This window comes from Plecotus auritus (genome assembly GCF_963455305.1).
Source record: "Plecotus auritus genome assembly, chromosome: 12".
NCBI classification, from domain to species: Eukaryota; Metazoa; Chordata; class Mammalia; order Chiroptera; family Vespertilionidae; genus Plecotus; species Plecotus auritus.
Window position 1 is genome coordinate 19,291,068 of NC_137778.1, and position 16,256 is coordinate 19,307,323.

At 40.0% G+C, this 16,256-nt stretch overlaps 2 protein-coding genes across 2 annotated transcripts in view; one reads left to right on the forward strand and one right to left on the reverse strand.

Annotated features, from left to right (window-relative positions):
• Positions 1-6,623, reverse strand: part of RGL1 (ral guanine nucleotide dissociation stimulator like 1) — a 229,393-nt gene extending 222,770 nt beyond the window's left edge. The window contains exon 1 of the mRNA XM_080648603.1: positions 6,142-6,623. The gene's annotated coding sequence lies outside the window, so the exon portion shown is untranslated. The remainder of the gene's footprint in view (positions 1-6,141) is intronic.
• A 182-nt stretch (positions 6,624-6,805) lies between these two features.
• ARPC5 (actin related protein 2/3 complex subunit 5) lies at positions 6,806-14,500 on the forward strand. The gene is made up of 4 exons (XM_080649099.1): positions 6,806-7,141; positions 9,422-9,494; positions 10,205-10,381; positions 13,162-14,500. The coding sequence occupies exons 1-4, from the start codon at positions 6,999-7,001 to the stop codon at positions 13,222-13,224; spliced, it is 456 nt and encodes a 151-aa protein (XP_080505225.1). The 5' UTR covers positions 6,806-6,998; the 3' UTR covers positions 13,225-14,500.
• The last annotated feature ends 1,756 nt before the right edge of the window (positions 14,501-16,256 follow it).

Genomic DNA, 16,256 nt, shown 5'->3' on the forward strand with positions numbered 1-16,256 from the left:
TATCAATCAAGCTACAAAGGATCCAGTTAGAAACACAGTCTGAAATTTATGATGAATTTGTATTTCAAATGTGAACCTGGATACCAAGTATATAACAAAAGGAGAGGTGTTGCAAGAACTATAGAAAAGAAAAGTGCCTGGGGCATTTAAACCTTGTACTAGTTAGATAAGACTGGGGCCAGGAAGAGGAATGTTACTGAGAGATCTAAAAAAGGCAGGGAGGTATAGCCCAAGACACTGAGTAGGGTGGGGGAGGGAATCATTACCTTGGTAAATCTAACATGGTCCAGGGTTTGACTCACTCTCAGTTTTGTAAGTTCAGCTACTACTTAGTCAATACAGAGAGAATGGATTTATTAACCAGGAGCAGACCTGGGTTAACAGAGCTCCCAAGAATGACACGTAAAAGCAGAAAACTAATGTACTAATTTCCAGTGAGACTTACAATTGGATATGCAACCACATATTCAAGTTGTCCAGCCTAGATAGCTTTACCATGCAGATAAACTACATGAGAAGCTACTATAATTAGAAGTTTACTTTGAGGGTTAGAAGAGCTCATTAAGTAATTCAAATGTTAGTGCTTTCAGTCTCTGCTTCTCAGGGTTAGACATCTGCCACTTGAAATGAAATGGTGTGATAATACACAAGGGCACCTGTCCATGGACAGTATTTACTAGTAGGTGGGCCCAGAATGTTCATCAAGCTACAGTTTAATCCTGCTGGCCTGGGAGCAAATCTTATCTCTTTAAACTGTTGTTACATCTCTTTTTTTGATTCATAGTGCATGCAAACCAAAATGTTTAACTCACAACATGAAATGTTATTCATCTTATTTCCAAGAGTTTTAAGGAAAGCTGCATGATAACCTATACTAATTAAAATTTGTAAAATAATATTATTACTACCTAACATTTACTCAGAGCTACAGGTCATTTTTCTAAGTATTTACATGTATAACCCATTTAATCCAATCATCCTATTAGGTAGGTGTTTCAAATATGAACCTGGTATATAACAAAGAGAGAAATGCTGCCAGAACTACAGGAAAGTGTTCAGGCAGTTAAATTTTTGTACTGGTTAGATAAGACTGGGGCTAGGAAGAAGAAAGTTAGACAAGTCATGAGTCCAAGCCAATACGGTCAAGCCTTAAACAAGAGACTATTAAGAGCGCATAAAGATACATGGACCTAGGCAAGTAGCTTCTATTTACTTGTCTGTAAAACAAGAGACTTGAGCAAGATCATCTTTAAGGTTCCTTTCAACTCTTTCTGCTCTAACATGGCATTTACCAGAGCAATAGTACCTTGAAGTGATTAAAAACAAAAGCTTCAAAATCTGACTGTTCTGTTTCCCATACCAGACTGCTACTGGCTAGTTTCATTGGCTGAGTTACCTAATCTCTCTGAGCCTTAATTTTCTCATTCATAAAATGGGAACACTTAATTCCTAGGCCCTAGAGCTAATCTGAGGATTAACCAGTTAACTGCCACGCGATATCTTGAATTTAATTTAAAAAGGTCTGCCGCTGGCGTCTATAGACGCTTATGGTGTACAAATGGTTACATAAAATAAGTACAATAAAGAGCTTGCTAACCAAGTGTCTAACAAACAATAAACTCTCATCATGTGGTTGTTATTATTAATAAAATATTAATAGGATGATAGTAGAAGAGGACAGGAATTGTAAGATCTTTCAAATTCTATCAAAACTATAGTCTGAGATGACTACTTTCTATAAAAAGAAAAAGTATGTTTCTAGAATTTGTGACAATCAGGTTAGGAGGAGAAAAATGTTGATTTTAATATTTTGCGTAAATATTTAATAGTAGCAATGAGAAAAGCCATTGATCCATGGTCACGGAAGAAACTAAAATAATTGTGAGAAAATATTTTTTTGTAACTTCCTGTCAATAAATTGGCAATCTAGATGAAATGCATGGTTTACTACGAAATATAACTTCTGAGTTTGACAAAAAGAAGAAAGCCAAACAAATCAATAACCATAGAAGATAAATATGATCAAAAATCTACCTCTCAAAATACTAGCAAGCCCAGATAATTTTGTGAGCACATTCTATAACTTTCAAAGAAATAATAGCACAGAAACTTTCTATTATTCAAACTATTCCAGAGCACAGAAAAAAAAAGAGGTGAAAATCTTCTCAATTCATCTTACAAAGCTAGAATAACCCTAACATCAAAACCACATAAAGACAGCACAAAGAAATAAAATTATGAACCAATATGACTTATACATATAGATTCTGAAATCATATAAACAAAATAAATACTACTTGAATTTAGCAAGCAATTAAAATAGTAACCAAACAGAGTTTACTCTAGAAATGTGGGAATGGTTCAGTACAGAAAAATATAGCAATATAATTCATTACATTCATAAATTAAAAGGTCAAAAACTACATGATTTTATCATTAGATCCTCCCAAAAAGCATTTGATAATTTCCATCATCATGCCTAAAGATCATGAAGCAATAGAAAATATAAACTGGTAAAATACCGAAGACATTTCCATTACAACAGAAACAAAGAAGAGAAGCCTACTGTTCCCCAATTTTTTAATACTGTTTTGAAAGTCTAGCTAATGCAATAAGATAAGAAAAATAAAAGTGATGTAAACATTGGAAAAGAAAATGTAAATTGTTATTATCTCAAATATTATGCTTATATATTGTGACAAGAAATGTTATCATTAATAACAGATCCCAGTAGTGGAAAGGAATATGGAATAAGTAAATTTTTTAATCCATAGCTTCCCTTTATATTATAAGCAGGTAAAAAAAAAAAGTAGAGATATAGTGCCATTGACAAAAATGTTTAACACACAAGATTTATTCTTTCATTTAGCACTAAAATTTTTTCCTGATACAGGAGTAGAGATTTTAATTTTTCAGACTTTGAAGTACTGATATATAAAGAAATAAAGGTCTCACTGTAAAATAGTCCATCTTATTACTCTACCTCAATGTGTAGTATTAAATTATGTAAAGCTAAAATTAATCACAAAGAAAAAACTTGATGTTTTGAAAGTTGGTGGTTTCAACACAGAACCAGTTCATTTGATATTAAGTAAGGTCATTAAACCATAATATAGTCTATAGGTAATATGCTAAAAAATATTTTTCTATTGTAGTAATTATGTTGCTAGAGAAGCATGAAATTAAATCATCATTACCAGAACTGAAATTTATTTATTTTATATTTATAACACATTTGACATATTTGATTAACATTGAGTTCACTGCCATTTCAAATAATAATCCTGCCACGCTGCAGGATTTAAGATCTTGGTTTCTTTTTATTTATTTATTTATTTTTAAGATCTTGGTTTCTTAAGTATTTAGTGGCGAGTCTGGGGAAAAGAAGGACAATGTAGATAAGAGTACTTGGATTAAAATATATAAAAGGAAAAACCTATTATAGAATAATTTTATCAAAATACTTTCTAACTAAAATGATCTTTTGCTGTTTGCATCATCACAGAAAATAAAAAGAAGCTATATACTCTCATGCAGCATTAACCTCAAAATTCTGATTCAGTCTTACTTTAGTAATGAACCAAACCAAGTTATTTGCACAATAAAAAAAAAAGGCCTTAAAGCCCTATGGATCCTTTATTTCAAGGATAAGCATTTCTTTGGAAAATTAAAATAGGGAGAATACTGTTATCTACAATGAATGAAGTACCATGATTAACATAAGAAATTAGTAATTTGCAAGGAAGTAGAATAATGTATATTTTCTAACGAAATGATAATTAAAGATAGGTTTCTTCACATACACAGAAATTTCCTTAATGCTCTAGGGAGGTAATTAAGGTGTTCATTAAAAAAATACTCAATCTCACCTGGGCCAGTTTGGCTCTGTGGTTGGAGCATTGGCCTGAGGACAGATGGGTTCTGTTCAATTCCAAGTCAAGGGCACTTGCCTGGGTTGCAGGTTTGATCCCTAGGCACGAGTGGGAGGTGACCAATTGAGGTGTCTCTCTCCAGTCGATGTCAATCTTTTCCCTCCCTCTTTCTCTTTTCCTGCCCCCTCCCTCTTTCTTCCTCCTCCCTTTCTTCCACTCTAAAAAATCAATGAAAAAATATCCTCGGATCCTCAGGTGAGGTTTAAAAAAAAACCCTCAATCGCTATATATAATTCCAAAATTATTTTGTCAGCTTATTAATTCATTAAATAGAAATGATGAGTACCTACTATGTACAAGGTATTTAGTGTGAGACAATAAAAAAACACTGCATTGGAAAAGCACATTTTTTTGGCACTATTACATCTCAAATGTAATACACATCACGTGGCTGAGAATTAATGGTATTTAACACATACAGAGCAAAATTCTGAGCAATCAAAAACAATTATACCCTTGAGCAACTCGATTTTTTAAATTACCCTCTCTATTCCCTTAAGTTGATTTCTACTCCACGATTCTTTCCCAGTTCTAAAATGAGATAAGAAGGGAATTTCCTAAGTAAGACCTAATAATACAAAAGAATAGAAATGTAAGAGAAGGGATATATTAGCTCTTGAATCCTTGTTTCCATTTGCTCTCAATAGTGCTTCCAATGTTCAATTTTCTCTTCAAAAATATATTGATTTAGAAGAACAAAAAGTACTATACTCTGTTCAGTTCTTACTAAAGTTAGCAAAAAATTGAAACTGAAAAAAGGAATATTAAAAATATTTATTCTAAGTTATATAATGTCATTCACCATAGTAATGATCTGATTCTTTTGGTATAAGACTTTTTTTAAAATAGAGACCACCAACAGGTAGAAAAATTTTCCTTTGCTGTCTCAAGACAGTCGTTGGGGGAGTTTTTACCAGCATGTTTGTTCATTAACTTGAATGTTAATTTAAAGAAATGTTGCTTTGTCACCTCAATATCTTTTAGAAAAGTAATTTAATTGGGAAAAGAAAAATGCCACGTTACTTCTTCCTCCCAAGAAAAGAAAATGCATTCCTGAGGGGTCTCTGTCTCTGCTTCTTTCTTTCTTTCTTTCTTTCTCTCTCTCTCTCTCTCTTTCTCTCTCTCTCTCTCTCTCTCTCTCTCTCTCTCTCTCTATGCATATATGTCCAACAAATATTTGACATTGACCTCTTTTCTCTTCTTTTTATTGGTTCATTATTCTCAGTGTGATTCTCAAACTGCCATGCCTTTCACATTTTATTCAATTCATCAAGGAATAATTGAGTACCTGAGTGTATTGAGTACCTTCCAGACCCAAAGGAAGATACAAAAGAAATATAAGACAGCCTCTGCCCTCCAGAATCCTTCCATCTCTTCCAGGGGGCAAGGTGAAAACACAATTATCACAAAGTAATTTATTAAATAATTCAATAAATTCAATGTACAGGTAACATGCATTTCATATTTATGTAGAATTTTAGAGCTGCAAAACACTTTCCTGTTCTTACCCTCAGAACAATCTTGTTACGTACACATTGTTAACCCCACTTGAGCAGTGAAGAATCTGAGAGTCAGAAGTTTAACTGCCGTCCCTCAATCAAATCCATCAAGTGAGTCAAGACGCAAGCCAGAATTCTAAATCTAAGCCCAGTGCTCTTTTCAATATACTCAGTACAGGAAACCAAGGATTGGGATCCTTCACAGGGCAACAGCTGGCCTTCTGCTAGAGGTGGAATTAAACCAGATCTGATAGGATGTCAGGAAAGCATAAAGCCACCTGAGTGTCCAGCCAAATGTCCAAGTTAATTTTATTCTGAAAATATTTGTATTTCATTGTTATACATGCAGCACAACTACTATTTCCTCAGTTTTAGAGCCTTTCCCTCCTCAGTAAGAGCTTTGCGCTCAGAAATGGGGATGTCAAAGAAAATAAAAAGCTGGCCTAAAGGGATCATACAAATCTTAAATCACAAATATAAATCTTAAAGATCTGGTTTCCACTCATTCTTACACATTGTGTTCGCCTTCAGCACCGGAGAACGTAACTCGCCCATATCATAGCTTTTCTAGCATTTTTGCTCCAAATAACCACTTATTTTAAAATGTCAGGGACCGACCCTACCCCACATACCACAGGTTCACCCCAGTTTTGGCAGCTGACCCGAACCCCTGCCCAGACACTTCCCCTCCCTCCCAATGGATACGATACCTAATTCAGGTTCTGCAGGTGCCGCCGCGGTGCTGTCAAAGCACCAGCGGATAAAATGTGACCTTTGGTCTCCGTCCTTGGTATCTCCCGCTGGGCACGCAGCGCAGTTCCAAGCCCGGGAAAGGGGCTCCCCGCTCAGGCACGCAGCCGCGGGCAGCGCAAGGTCCGAAGCAATGTCTCTGACAAGTAGAAGGATGCTGGGCGCCCGGGCGTGCATCACTGCGCCCCATACTCCTGCCAACTGCAGGGGACCTGGTCTGACAACCAGTCCATCCCACCTCATAGGCAAGTCCGGCCCAGCCGGACCTTACGCAGGACCCGGATGAAGATCGTTGGCGGCAGCGGCGACAGCAAAAAACGAGGCCACCCGCCCCCAGTGTCCATCGCCGCCAACCTGAGACCTCCAAGACTGGACCACAGAGAAGCGTTTCTATGGAAACCCCTAGGGATCACGTGACTCGGTTGTACGCCCAATTGCCTCTTAGCTGTGTCCGCGGCACCGCCTAGTGCTCTCCCTTCTGCCCCGCCTCCCCCCGCCCCCGCCTCCGCCTCCTTCGCTCCGCCCCGCCCCTTCTCTGCGGAGAGTCCGCGCCTGCGCACTGCGTCCCGCTCCCTCCCTCGCGCGCGCTCCCCGGGGGAGAGCCGGGCGGCGTGGGAGGCTCGATCTGGGCGAGAACCCCGGGCGGAAGGCGCGTGGCCAGCGCGCAGGCCCAGAACCGCCCGAGCCGGGGCTGCCGGCGACGCCCCAGAGCGGAAGAGGGAAGTGAAGGCACCAGGCTTCGGGTTCCTGGCAGGCTGGGCTCACCGAGGTAGAGACAGCAGCTAGAGGAGGCCTTGGCCACCGCTCGGGATCGGGGATGTCGAAGAACACGGTGTCGTCCGCCCGGTTCCGGAAGGTGGACGTGGATGAGTACGACGAGAACAAGTTCGTGGACGAAGAAGATGGGGGCGACGGGCAGGTCGGGCCCGACGAGGGCGAGGTGGACTCCTGCCTGCGGCAATATCCTTGCATTCCCCCACCTCCCCATCCCTTCCCACCCCGCCCTTCTCCCGGGACCCCGCGCTGCTGGGTGGAAGGGGCGGGCCCTCCTGGGGGAACGGGCGCGGTGGAGCTGCCCCAGCGGCTGGCGGCTGGAACCTGTGTCTGGGGTCCCCATCCCGAGAGGGCAGGGCTCTCCGTTTCTCACCGGGGCTCTCCGAGACCCCAGGAGCCAGCCCTCGGACACCTGCCTTGCCGCGCACCTTCCACGCCGGGATTCCTCAGGTTGCGCCCGGGTCCTGCCTCCCGGACACTGGCTCTGCCGGCCGCGCCCTCGCGGCGCTGGGACGGCACCTGGGCTGATCAGGACTGATCAGGGCGACGTTTTCCTCCAGGAACGCTGTTTACTGGGGTCACATTAGCTCCAGAAATTTATAATAGGGAGGGATGGGCATCTTCCTTTCGTGATTTTGTTTTTGTTGTGATGGTTTTGTTTTGGAAGCGTTAGGATAGTTTATTCCTTGCCAGTAGAGATTGGGCGGTTGCTGAATGAGGCCCTCTGTCCTTCCAGCCTAGGGGCTTTTTTTCTTTTTTTTTTTTAAGGTATTTGGCGCAGAATTTGTTAACTGGGGAAGGGGTATGAGTACAAAACAACCAGAACTCCGAGAAGGAAGCTTGGAGGCTTTGCCCGCTGCACAAAGACGATAGAAAGAAGACGGAATGCATGTAGAGAATCCCTGAAAATATTTAAAGTAAACCCCAGTGAATGGGATAGAAGATGAGCCATTTGTACAAAGCAGCGCCCATTTTTATAATCATGAAGTCGTTACCATTTTAGTTAAAATTTGGCTCTCAGTTCCTGGGTTTGGATTTTGCATATTTGAATATTCATAACCTTGAACATTTGCATCAGCTTTTCTTTAGAAAAACATAAGTGTTGCAATAACCAAAGCTGTAGTTTTAGAGAGTCTCAATTACTAAATCCACTCATTTCTAGTTATTCTTGGGTGTTTTCATAACGAAGGCTTTGTAGACTCTTTCCTTATCAATGTCCTATTTCATTCTAATGGGGAAACAGATGAGTGATAATATTTGGTAGGAACTACATTTAATCTTAAAGGCACCTAAAATACAGCCTTAAACATGTATCAACATACAGATGTTTCTTTCATTTCCACAACTTTTACAATCAGCTGTTGCTACGTTGAATTATTTAAACATTCAAGTGTTTGGGGTCTTAAAAATGAGCCAGTCTACATGCAAAAGGCTGCTTCCCTAGACGTCAATTAAGCCTTGAAAATAACAGCTTACCACCAACCATAGGTTTTCTTTCTTCAGAAAATAAGTGGTGAACATTATTCTGTCTAAAAACATTCTTTGTGATGAATGAATGATGTTTGCGAAACTAATTTTAGATGATATGAGATGACCCTTAAGTGGTTCTGCTTTATCCAGATAGTGGGTCTGCTTATAAAGACACTGTCTTTTCTGCTCTTGTTACAAAGAGAAGAGACAAATGCTGGTCAGGCACTCACAGATGGAGGAACAAGTGAGCTCTGTGTGGTTTTCCTTTTAGGGGAATGACTGTACATTCTGACAGTCTGATTGGCCATACGTGCTAACTCACTGGTGCTTTCAAAGAGAGACTACATTTAATAGGTATGGCCTATGACAGTTTGAATAGCCTTAATGAAATATGAGAGAAAATATCCCAGAGTTAAGTTGTCACCCAAGGGTCATTGGATATGTTCTATAATGCCACTTTTCATCCATATCAAGAGATTACTAATATAAGTCATTCAGATTGCTACTCTACCAGCATTTTCTACCAGCATGTCAATTAACATAGAATATAATTCTAGAAAAAGTTGGATCTTTGTTTTTCCAGTTAGAATCACATAAAATGGACATGTTTTAGTTGAGTTTAGGCTGTTTCCTTTTGGGGCCTAATAATTCTGATACATAGTTTAGAGTTTTTTATAAATATTACTGAATAATATTTCCATATGTGTCTTACTAGAAGATGAGAGATTAGTAAGATATTCATTTGATAATTAGAACCAAGGAGCGAAGTCTTTGCTTTATTAAACAAATCTAATGTCCTTTTTTGTTTTCAGTATTTGGTCTTTGATTGACATATCTTTTGAAAACTAAATGTTGAATTTTCCAATATTGAACATAGTGACCATAGTGATTTTTCTTTCTGTACATAAAGTCCCGTCTTAAAAACCAATGGTTCCTGGTAGTTGCAGTGCTTCCCTGAGGGTCGCCCTTTGCTGCTATCCCCTTAACCTCCATCACAGGAAACATGACAGCTGCCCTGCAGGCAGCCCTGAAAAACCCCCCTATCAACACCAAGAGTCAGGCAGTGAAGGTGAGTCACAGACAAGGGCTCTCTGCTGATCTCTTACATCGAGAGCCTCTTGCCTATAAACACGAAACTTAAAATACGTTTCATCAATAACTTATTTCTGAAGGATGGTTCAGAGATTTTTTTAAATCTGGATAGAATAAATTGGTCGATTGTCACATCTATCTCTAAGCAAATCCTTTCTGCTCTACCTCCAACTATGTCAGGAATCTGACCACTTTTGATCACCTCCATTGCTACCATGCTAGCCAGAACCAGCCTGTATTACTGCAATAACTTCCTCACTGGTCTTCCTGCTTCTGCCTTGTCCCCGTACCCCCACCCCCACCCCACCTCAGCTTATTCTCAACATGGCAGCCAAGTGATCCTGTTCAAGTGTAAGACAGATTATGCCACTGTTCTTCTCAAAACCATCCAACATCATTTCCCTGAAAGACAACGGTCCCCACAGTAGACTGCAGGGCTTGTATGACCTGTCTCCCCACCCTCTCTCACTTTTTGCCCTGTGATTCTTGCAGGGCTCAGCCCCAGCCACCTTAGGTCTTCATGCTATTCCTTGAACACACACTAACAGTACTTGTTCTTTCCTTGTCTGAAATACTTTCCTCAGACATCCCACGGTTTCCTCTTTCATGCCACCTCCTCAGGGCGGCCTTTGCAAAACTAACCCCACACACATAAGTCTAACTGTTCTGTTACTTATTTACCCTCAGGATCGGGCAGGCAGCATTGTCTTGAAGGTGCTCATCTCCTTTAAAGCTAATGATATTGAAAAGGCAGTTCAGTCCCTGGACAAGAATGGTGTGGATCTCCTCATGAAGTATATTTATAAAGGCTTTGAGAGCCCCTCTGACAATAGCAGCGCTATGTTATTGCAGTGGCATGAAAAGGTAAGTTATGAATTATAAATCCATATGACTGGTTCCTTCATAGTAGACAATAACAATGACAACCCCTCTTGCCTAAAAATAATTCTGACTTCTTGGTTATATATCTCTGTTATTACAAATAAGTGCCTGAAAATGAAAATTTAGATTTATGCTTACTAGCGTTGGTCTTAAGAGAGTCTGATTTGCAGCACTTTTATTTAATGATTATGGTTTAGCAAACATAATCTTGAACTTGGAATTAAATCAAATCTTTGAAAAGAAAATAAGTAATAAAAATCAAGAATTATTTAACAATGGCCGAAGGTGAAAACAACCCAATGAGAGGAGCAGATAAACAAAATGTAGTACATGCATACAGTGGAATAAAATAGAAATTTTTTCATCCAAAAAAGGGAAGTTCTGATGTATGCTACAGCATGAATAAACCTTGAAAACATTATGCAAAGTGAAATAATCCAAATACAAAAAGACAAATACTATGTGATTCCACTTATATGAAATATCTAGAATAGGCAAATTCACAGAGACAGAAAGTAGGTTAGAGGCTACCAGGGGTTGGGGAGAAGGCAAAATAAAGAGTTAATGATTAATGGGGACAGAGTTTCTGTTTGGGCTGATAAAGTATTGGAAATAGATAGTGGTGATGTCTGTACAATATTATGAATGTAATTAGTGCCACTGAATTTTACATCTAAGGATGTTTAAAAGTGGCACATTTTGGGTTATATATTTTACCACAGTTTTAAAAACCAGGGGTGTATATTCTCTAATATCTTACAATTCCCAAAACTCAGTTTTTCAGAAGCTGTTTTTCTGAGTGAAAATACACACATGTAAGGTAAGAATAGGTAGTAAAAATTGCTGCTTAGCCTTTCTCTAGTCACTTTATCCCTCATACACTCTCAAATAAAAGTGCTAACATGTCTGGATAGGGTAACCATAACTCCCACTTTTCTCAGGACAGCCCCAGTTTATACCTATTGTTTCAGCATAAATATGAACAGTTCCCCTTTACTCTGGGTACCAATTTGGAGAATAATTTGTATGGTCATCCTGTTCATGGAACACTTCCTGTTTGCCAGGCACTGTACTATTGTTTCAATTAATCCTTACAACAGCTCTATGAGGTCTGTAAACCTCTTTAGCATCCTCATTTTAGAGAAGATGAGCCAGCTTTAAAATCTAAGTAACCTATTCCAGTATCACCTCAGGGTCATAACAAACACTACTTGAGCACTTACTATATTCCAAGCACTCTGCCAAAGCCCTTTATAAATAATAAAGCATTTAATCCATAAAAATACAAGGAGAAAGCTTGATGTTGTTATTGCCTGTTGGTGGGGAAATTGAGGCACATATTTTTTTAATATGTTTTTATTGATTTCAAAGAGAGAGAGAGACAGAAACATCAATGATGAGAAAGAATCATTGATCAGCTGCCTCCTGCACACCCCCCACTGGGGATCAAGCCCCCCACCCGGGCCTGTGCCCTTGACCAGAATCAAACCTGGGACCCTTCAGTCAGCAGGCCGATGCTCTATCCACTGAGCCAAACCGGCTAGGGCATTGAGGCACATATTAAGGCTTCACTTTTTCCCTAACATGAGTCACCAGTGTTTTGCCAGTCTTATCTCCTAAATACTTCTCAAATCATCTACCCAGATACATCTTCAGTGCAGCTGTTCACAGCATCTCTCCCAATCTGTTGTTATCGCTTCCCAGCCTGGCCTCCCAGCTACCAGTTTTGCCTCCCTCATAGCCATTCTCCACCCAGTCACCAGAATGTTGGCTCTAGAATCCACATCCACCCTTGTCAGTCACCTGAAAAATAAAGTCCAGGGACCCAATCCAGCCTCATCTTACGTGTCATTCTTGCGCCTTATGCTCCAGCAGGACCTACCTTTTCCCTGAACACACCAGAATGTTTCACACCTCTATGCCTTGCTCATGATCTTCCCTCTACCTGTATGTCAGTCTGCCACCTACTTACCCACTTAATGTATCATTTTCTCCATGAAGCCTTACCAGACCATTCCACATTTCTCTATACCCTCAGACTAGGTATGTGCCTTCCTCTGCTTTAATAGCACCCAAAGCATAGCTCTGTCACCTCCTACATTACATTACATTATTATATTAAAATAATCTTTTTATATATCTGTCTCTTCCAAGTAGACCAGAAGGTGCTGTATTTATTCACTTTTGTATCCCCAGCATCTAGCACAGTACCCAAAACACAAAGGTTCTCAGTAAGTGTTTTCTGAACACAGGTAAACTAGAGCTTCAGATTCTAATGCTTAATCATGACTTCCAATTCTTCAAGGTAAAGTCAAAGTTCTGACGTTCTTACCTATTAAATAGTAATTCTTAGCTTGGGAGAAGAAAAATCTGACAAATCCTGATTAAATGGAACTGAGATTGGTTTATCCCAGTTTGAATTTATTCTGCTGAGAATAAGAGCAGAATCTGTATTTGAGCACCTGTTTTAGGCAAGAACATTATGCTGTAGATCTTTAAGAACAAACTGTTATTTGAAAACAACATACTAGAATGTAAATCAGTATCTCTTTGGAATGCAAGTGCATGAGGTCAGGGCCTCTAAAGGTTTTATTACTATTCCCCAGTGCTAAGAACGGTGCCTGGTGCATGATAGGTGCTCAAGAAATGTTTATGAAAATTACTGAGTTCAAAATCAATAGCTGCACTCAACCTTCTTCAAGAAAAATGTTTTACTTGGTATGAGAATTGCCTCTTTACACTTACATTTGGTTTGTTTTCAGGCACTTGCTGCTGGAGGAGTGGGGTCCATCGTTCGGGTGTTGACTGCCCGGAGAACTGTGTAGTCCAGCAGGAACTGGGCTTCTCCTGTGGGTGTGGGAGTTGCTGGTACAAAGACCAAAACAACCAAATGCCACCACTGCCCTTTGGGTAGCATCTGTTTCTCTCAGCTTTGCCTTCTTGCTTCCTCTTTCATATCTGTAAAGAAGAAAATTACATATCCATTTTCCTTTTATGAAAATTGGGATAATATATAGGCAATTTTTCAACAGGTGTCAATGCTGTCAGAACTGTTTCAGTGATACGTATACCAGTCTGTACATAGTATAATTTACATCCAGGTTTAACCACCTCTGTTGGCGGGCAGTTGTTGTTTTTTGGTGGTGTTTTTGGGTTTTGTTTTTGTTTTTGACTAATAGTGGTACATTTGATGAGAATTTGATGCCGATTTCCTAACTCATTGCTAGCCAGGAAATACCCTTACAAAAATACGTTTGAGAGACTGGCAGCTGTTAACATTACAAAACTGGACCATACTTCCCTTATTTAAGCAAAATGTGTTTCTGGAACAAGTGGTAGGTGAACACCACTCCCGAGTTCCAGCTTTGCGTCTGCCTCCAGATTATGTGAGTTTAAGTGTGCTCCTCCTCTCAGCACCCAGCGATCATGGCCTCTCGATTTCTTTGTGGTCACCAGGGTCCAGAGCAAGGAGTCTTGCTCGACACTAACGTCCCATAAAATACCAGAGCCTGTTGGGCTTGAGCATAAAACTTTTGTTCCAATAATGTGGTCCTACTTGGGAAAACTACTCCACATCAGAAAGGACATGGAAACTATGGTGTAGTTCAAACTCTGGGCAGCCTCTGAATGAAATGCTGTTTTCCTTAGAACTATAGTAGCTGCCTTAACCTGATGCGGTATAGAACCAGTATTTAATATGCCCCATAAATGTCTTCAGTGTTCTTCAGGGTAGTTAGGATCTCAAAAGATCTGGTTCAGATCCAAACACATACACATTGTGTATTTTAGCTCAGTGTTTTTTAAAAGAAGAAAATGCCACACAGCAAAAAGTGTTTACTTGTTGGACAAACCAAATCAGTTCTCAAAAAAATGACCGGTGCTTATAAAAAGTTGTTATTCAGTAGCTCCACATCCAACCACCTGAGTGCATATGACCAAGACGGAAATCAGCCTGCGCTTCGTATTTACAGTGGACACCGTAATCACTGACTTATGTGAAACTGGTGCAGAAATCCTGTAAACTCTTTGCTGTTTTTGATACTGCCTTTTGTTTTGTAAAAATTATAAAGTTGAGAAAAATAAAATGTCAGTGTTGATTAATTTATTTTTTTAACTCTTACTCTAGTACTTAAGAATGTATAGTTTTTTAAAGAGAAAGATTTCCTATTTTACCACCAGGTTATTGTACGCTTGACAAGAAGTAGTTTGGTACAGAAGGTTTCTAAAACTAGTTCATTCAGCCCTAGCCAGTGTGGCTTAGTGGGTAGAGTATCTGCCTGGGGACTGAAGTATCGTGGGTTCAATTTTGGTCAAGTACACATGCCCGGGTTGCAGGCTTGATCCCCATTGGGGGATGTGCAGAAGGCAGCTAGCTGATCAATGGTTCTTTCTCCTCATTGATGTTATCTCTCCCTCTCTCTTCCTCTCTGAACTCAATAAAAATATATTTTAAAATAAAGCTACTTTGTTCAAATACAAGGTAGTGGAGAAGAGAGTCATTAACGACTTCAGAGCACAGCCTTTGGAGTGACTCCAAAGCTCTTGATGCAGTTGAACACCATATTACCACTGTCCAGAGACCTAGGTCAGACCATGGACACAGCAGTGTGGTGAAGGCCGGGGGCAGAGGGGAAGGGGGACATCTGCAATAGTGTCAACAATTGAAAAAGAAAAAAAAAGACCTAGACTACAATGTGCAAATTAGCCCAGCAGCTACAGTCATTTATTTCCAGCTTCTAAACTGTTCCTGATGCCTCCAATCTATTTCTTATTCTTACCTACTCACAGCAACCTCTGTTTGCTTTCCCAATGCACCGGATTTTGGCTTTAACGCTTCAGAAACTTACAGGCAATTCAGAAAGCTGTGAGTTAGGAGAAGCTAAGCAATAGGTATTAGAGGTAGTCAAGTGGGTATAGCCAAACCACTTACAAACTTTAAAATGAAGAGAAGAGTGATTTTGCAACACTTTTTCATAAGTTCCTCCATAACATTTTCAAGACTGCACTTTGGGGAAAACTCTGGAGTTTTATAGTCACAAGAATGAATGCATTCAAAATCTACCAGTCAATCAGCTTTACTGGGGGAGATAGTAAAAATATCTCACAATCGGTGCAGAATGGATGCCAGCTGGGACCAACTGGTTCCACACTGCATCTGATGTCGGCCCAGGTTATACTGACCATGGCACAGTGCGTCCTGGGAAAGGGGACAGTCAGGACGAATCGTGGAAAATAGAGAGGCTAGGGAGCACTTTCTGCCCAAAACTGGTCCTTGACCTCCCATTCTCTTCTACTTGAATCTCAGTGGTTTTGTTGTTTCATTTTAGACGTGTTATTTGCTTTGTCTTTGCCACTTTTTAAAGGGGAAATGGCCCTGGCTGGTTTGGCTCAGTGGATAGAGTGTCGGCCTGTGGATGGAAGGGTCCCAGGTTCAACTCCAGCCAAGGGCACGTGCCGGGGTTGTGGGCTCAGTCCCCAGTGGGGAGTGTGCAGGAGGCAGCTGATCAATGATCATCTTTCATCATGGATGTTTGTATCTCTCCCTTTCCCTTCCTCTCTGAAATCAATAAAAAATATATTTCAAAAATAAATAAAGGGGGAAATGGCACATACACCCTTTTTTGGTCATTAGGTAACAGCACCACTTAGGTAACAGTCACACTTGATGGGAAGTATGTCTTGAGGAAATCCATTAACACACAAGTGAAATCTGTAGATGGTGCAAATTAGCAAAATGCTACCTTTCTAAGCATTTACTGTGTCCCCGGGATCGTGTTGGACATGATAGAAGAATAATGTCTGGGCTTTGCTCTCAGCCTAATTGAAAAAATTTAAGCACTTTAAAATTAATGCCATG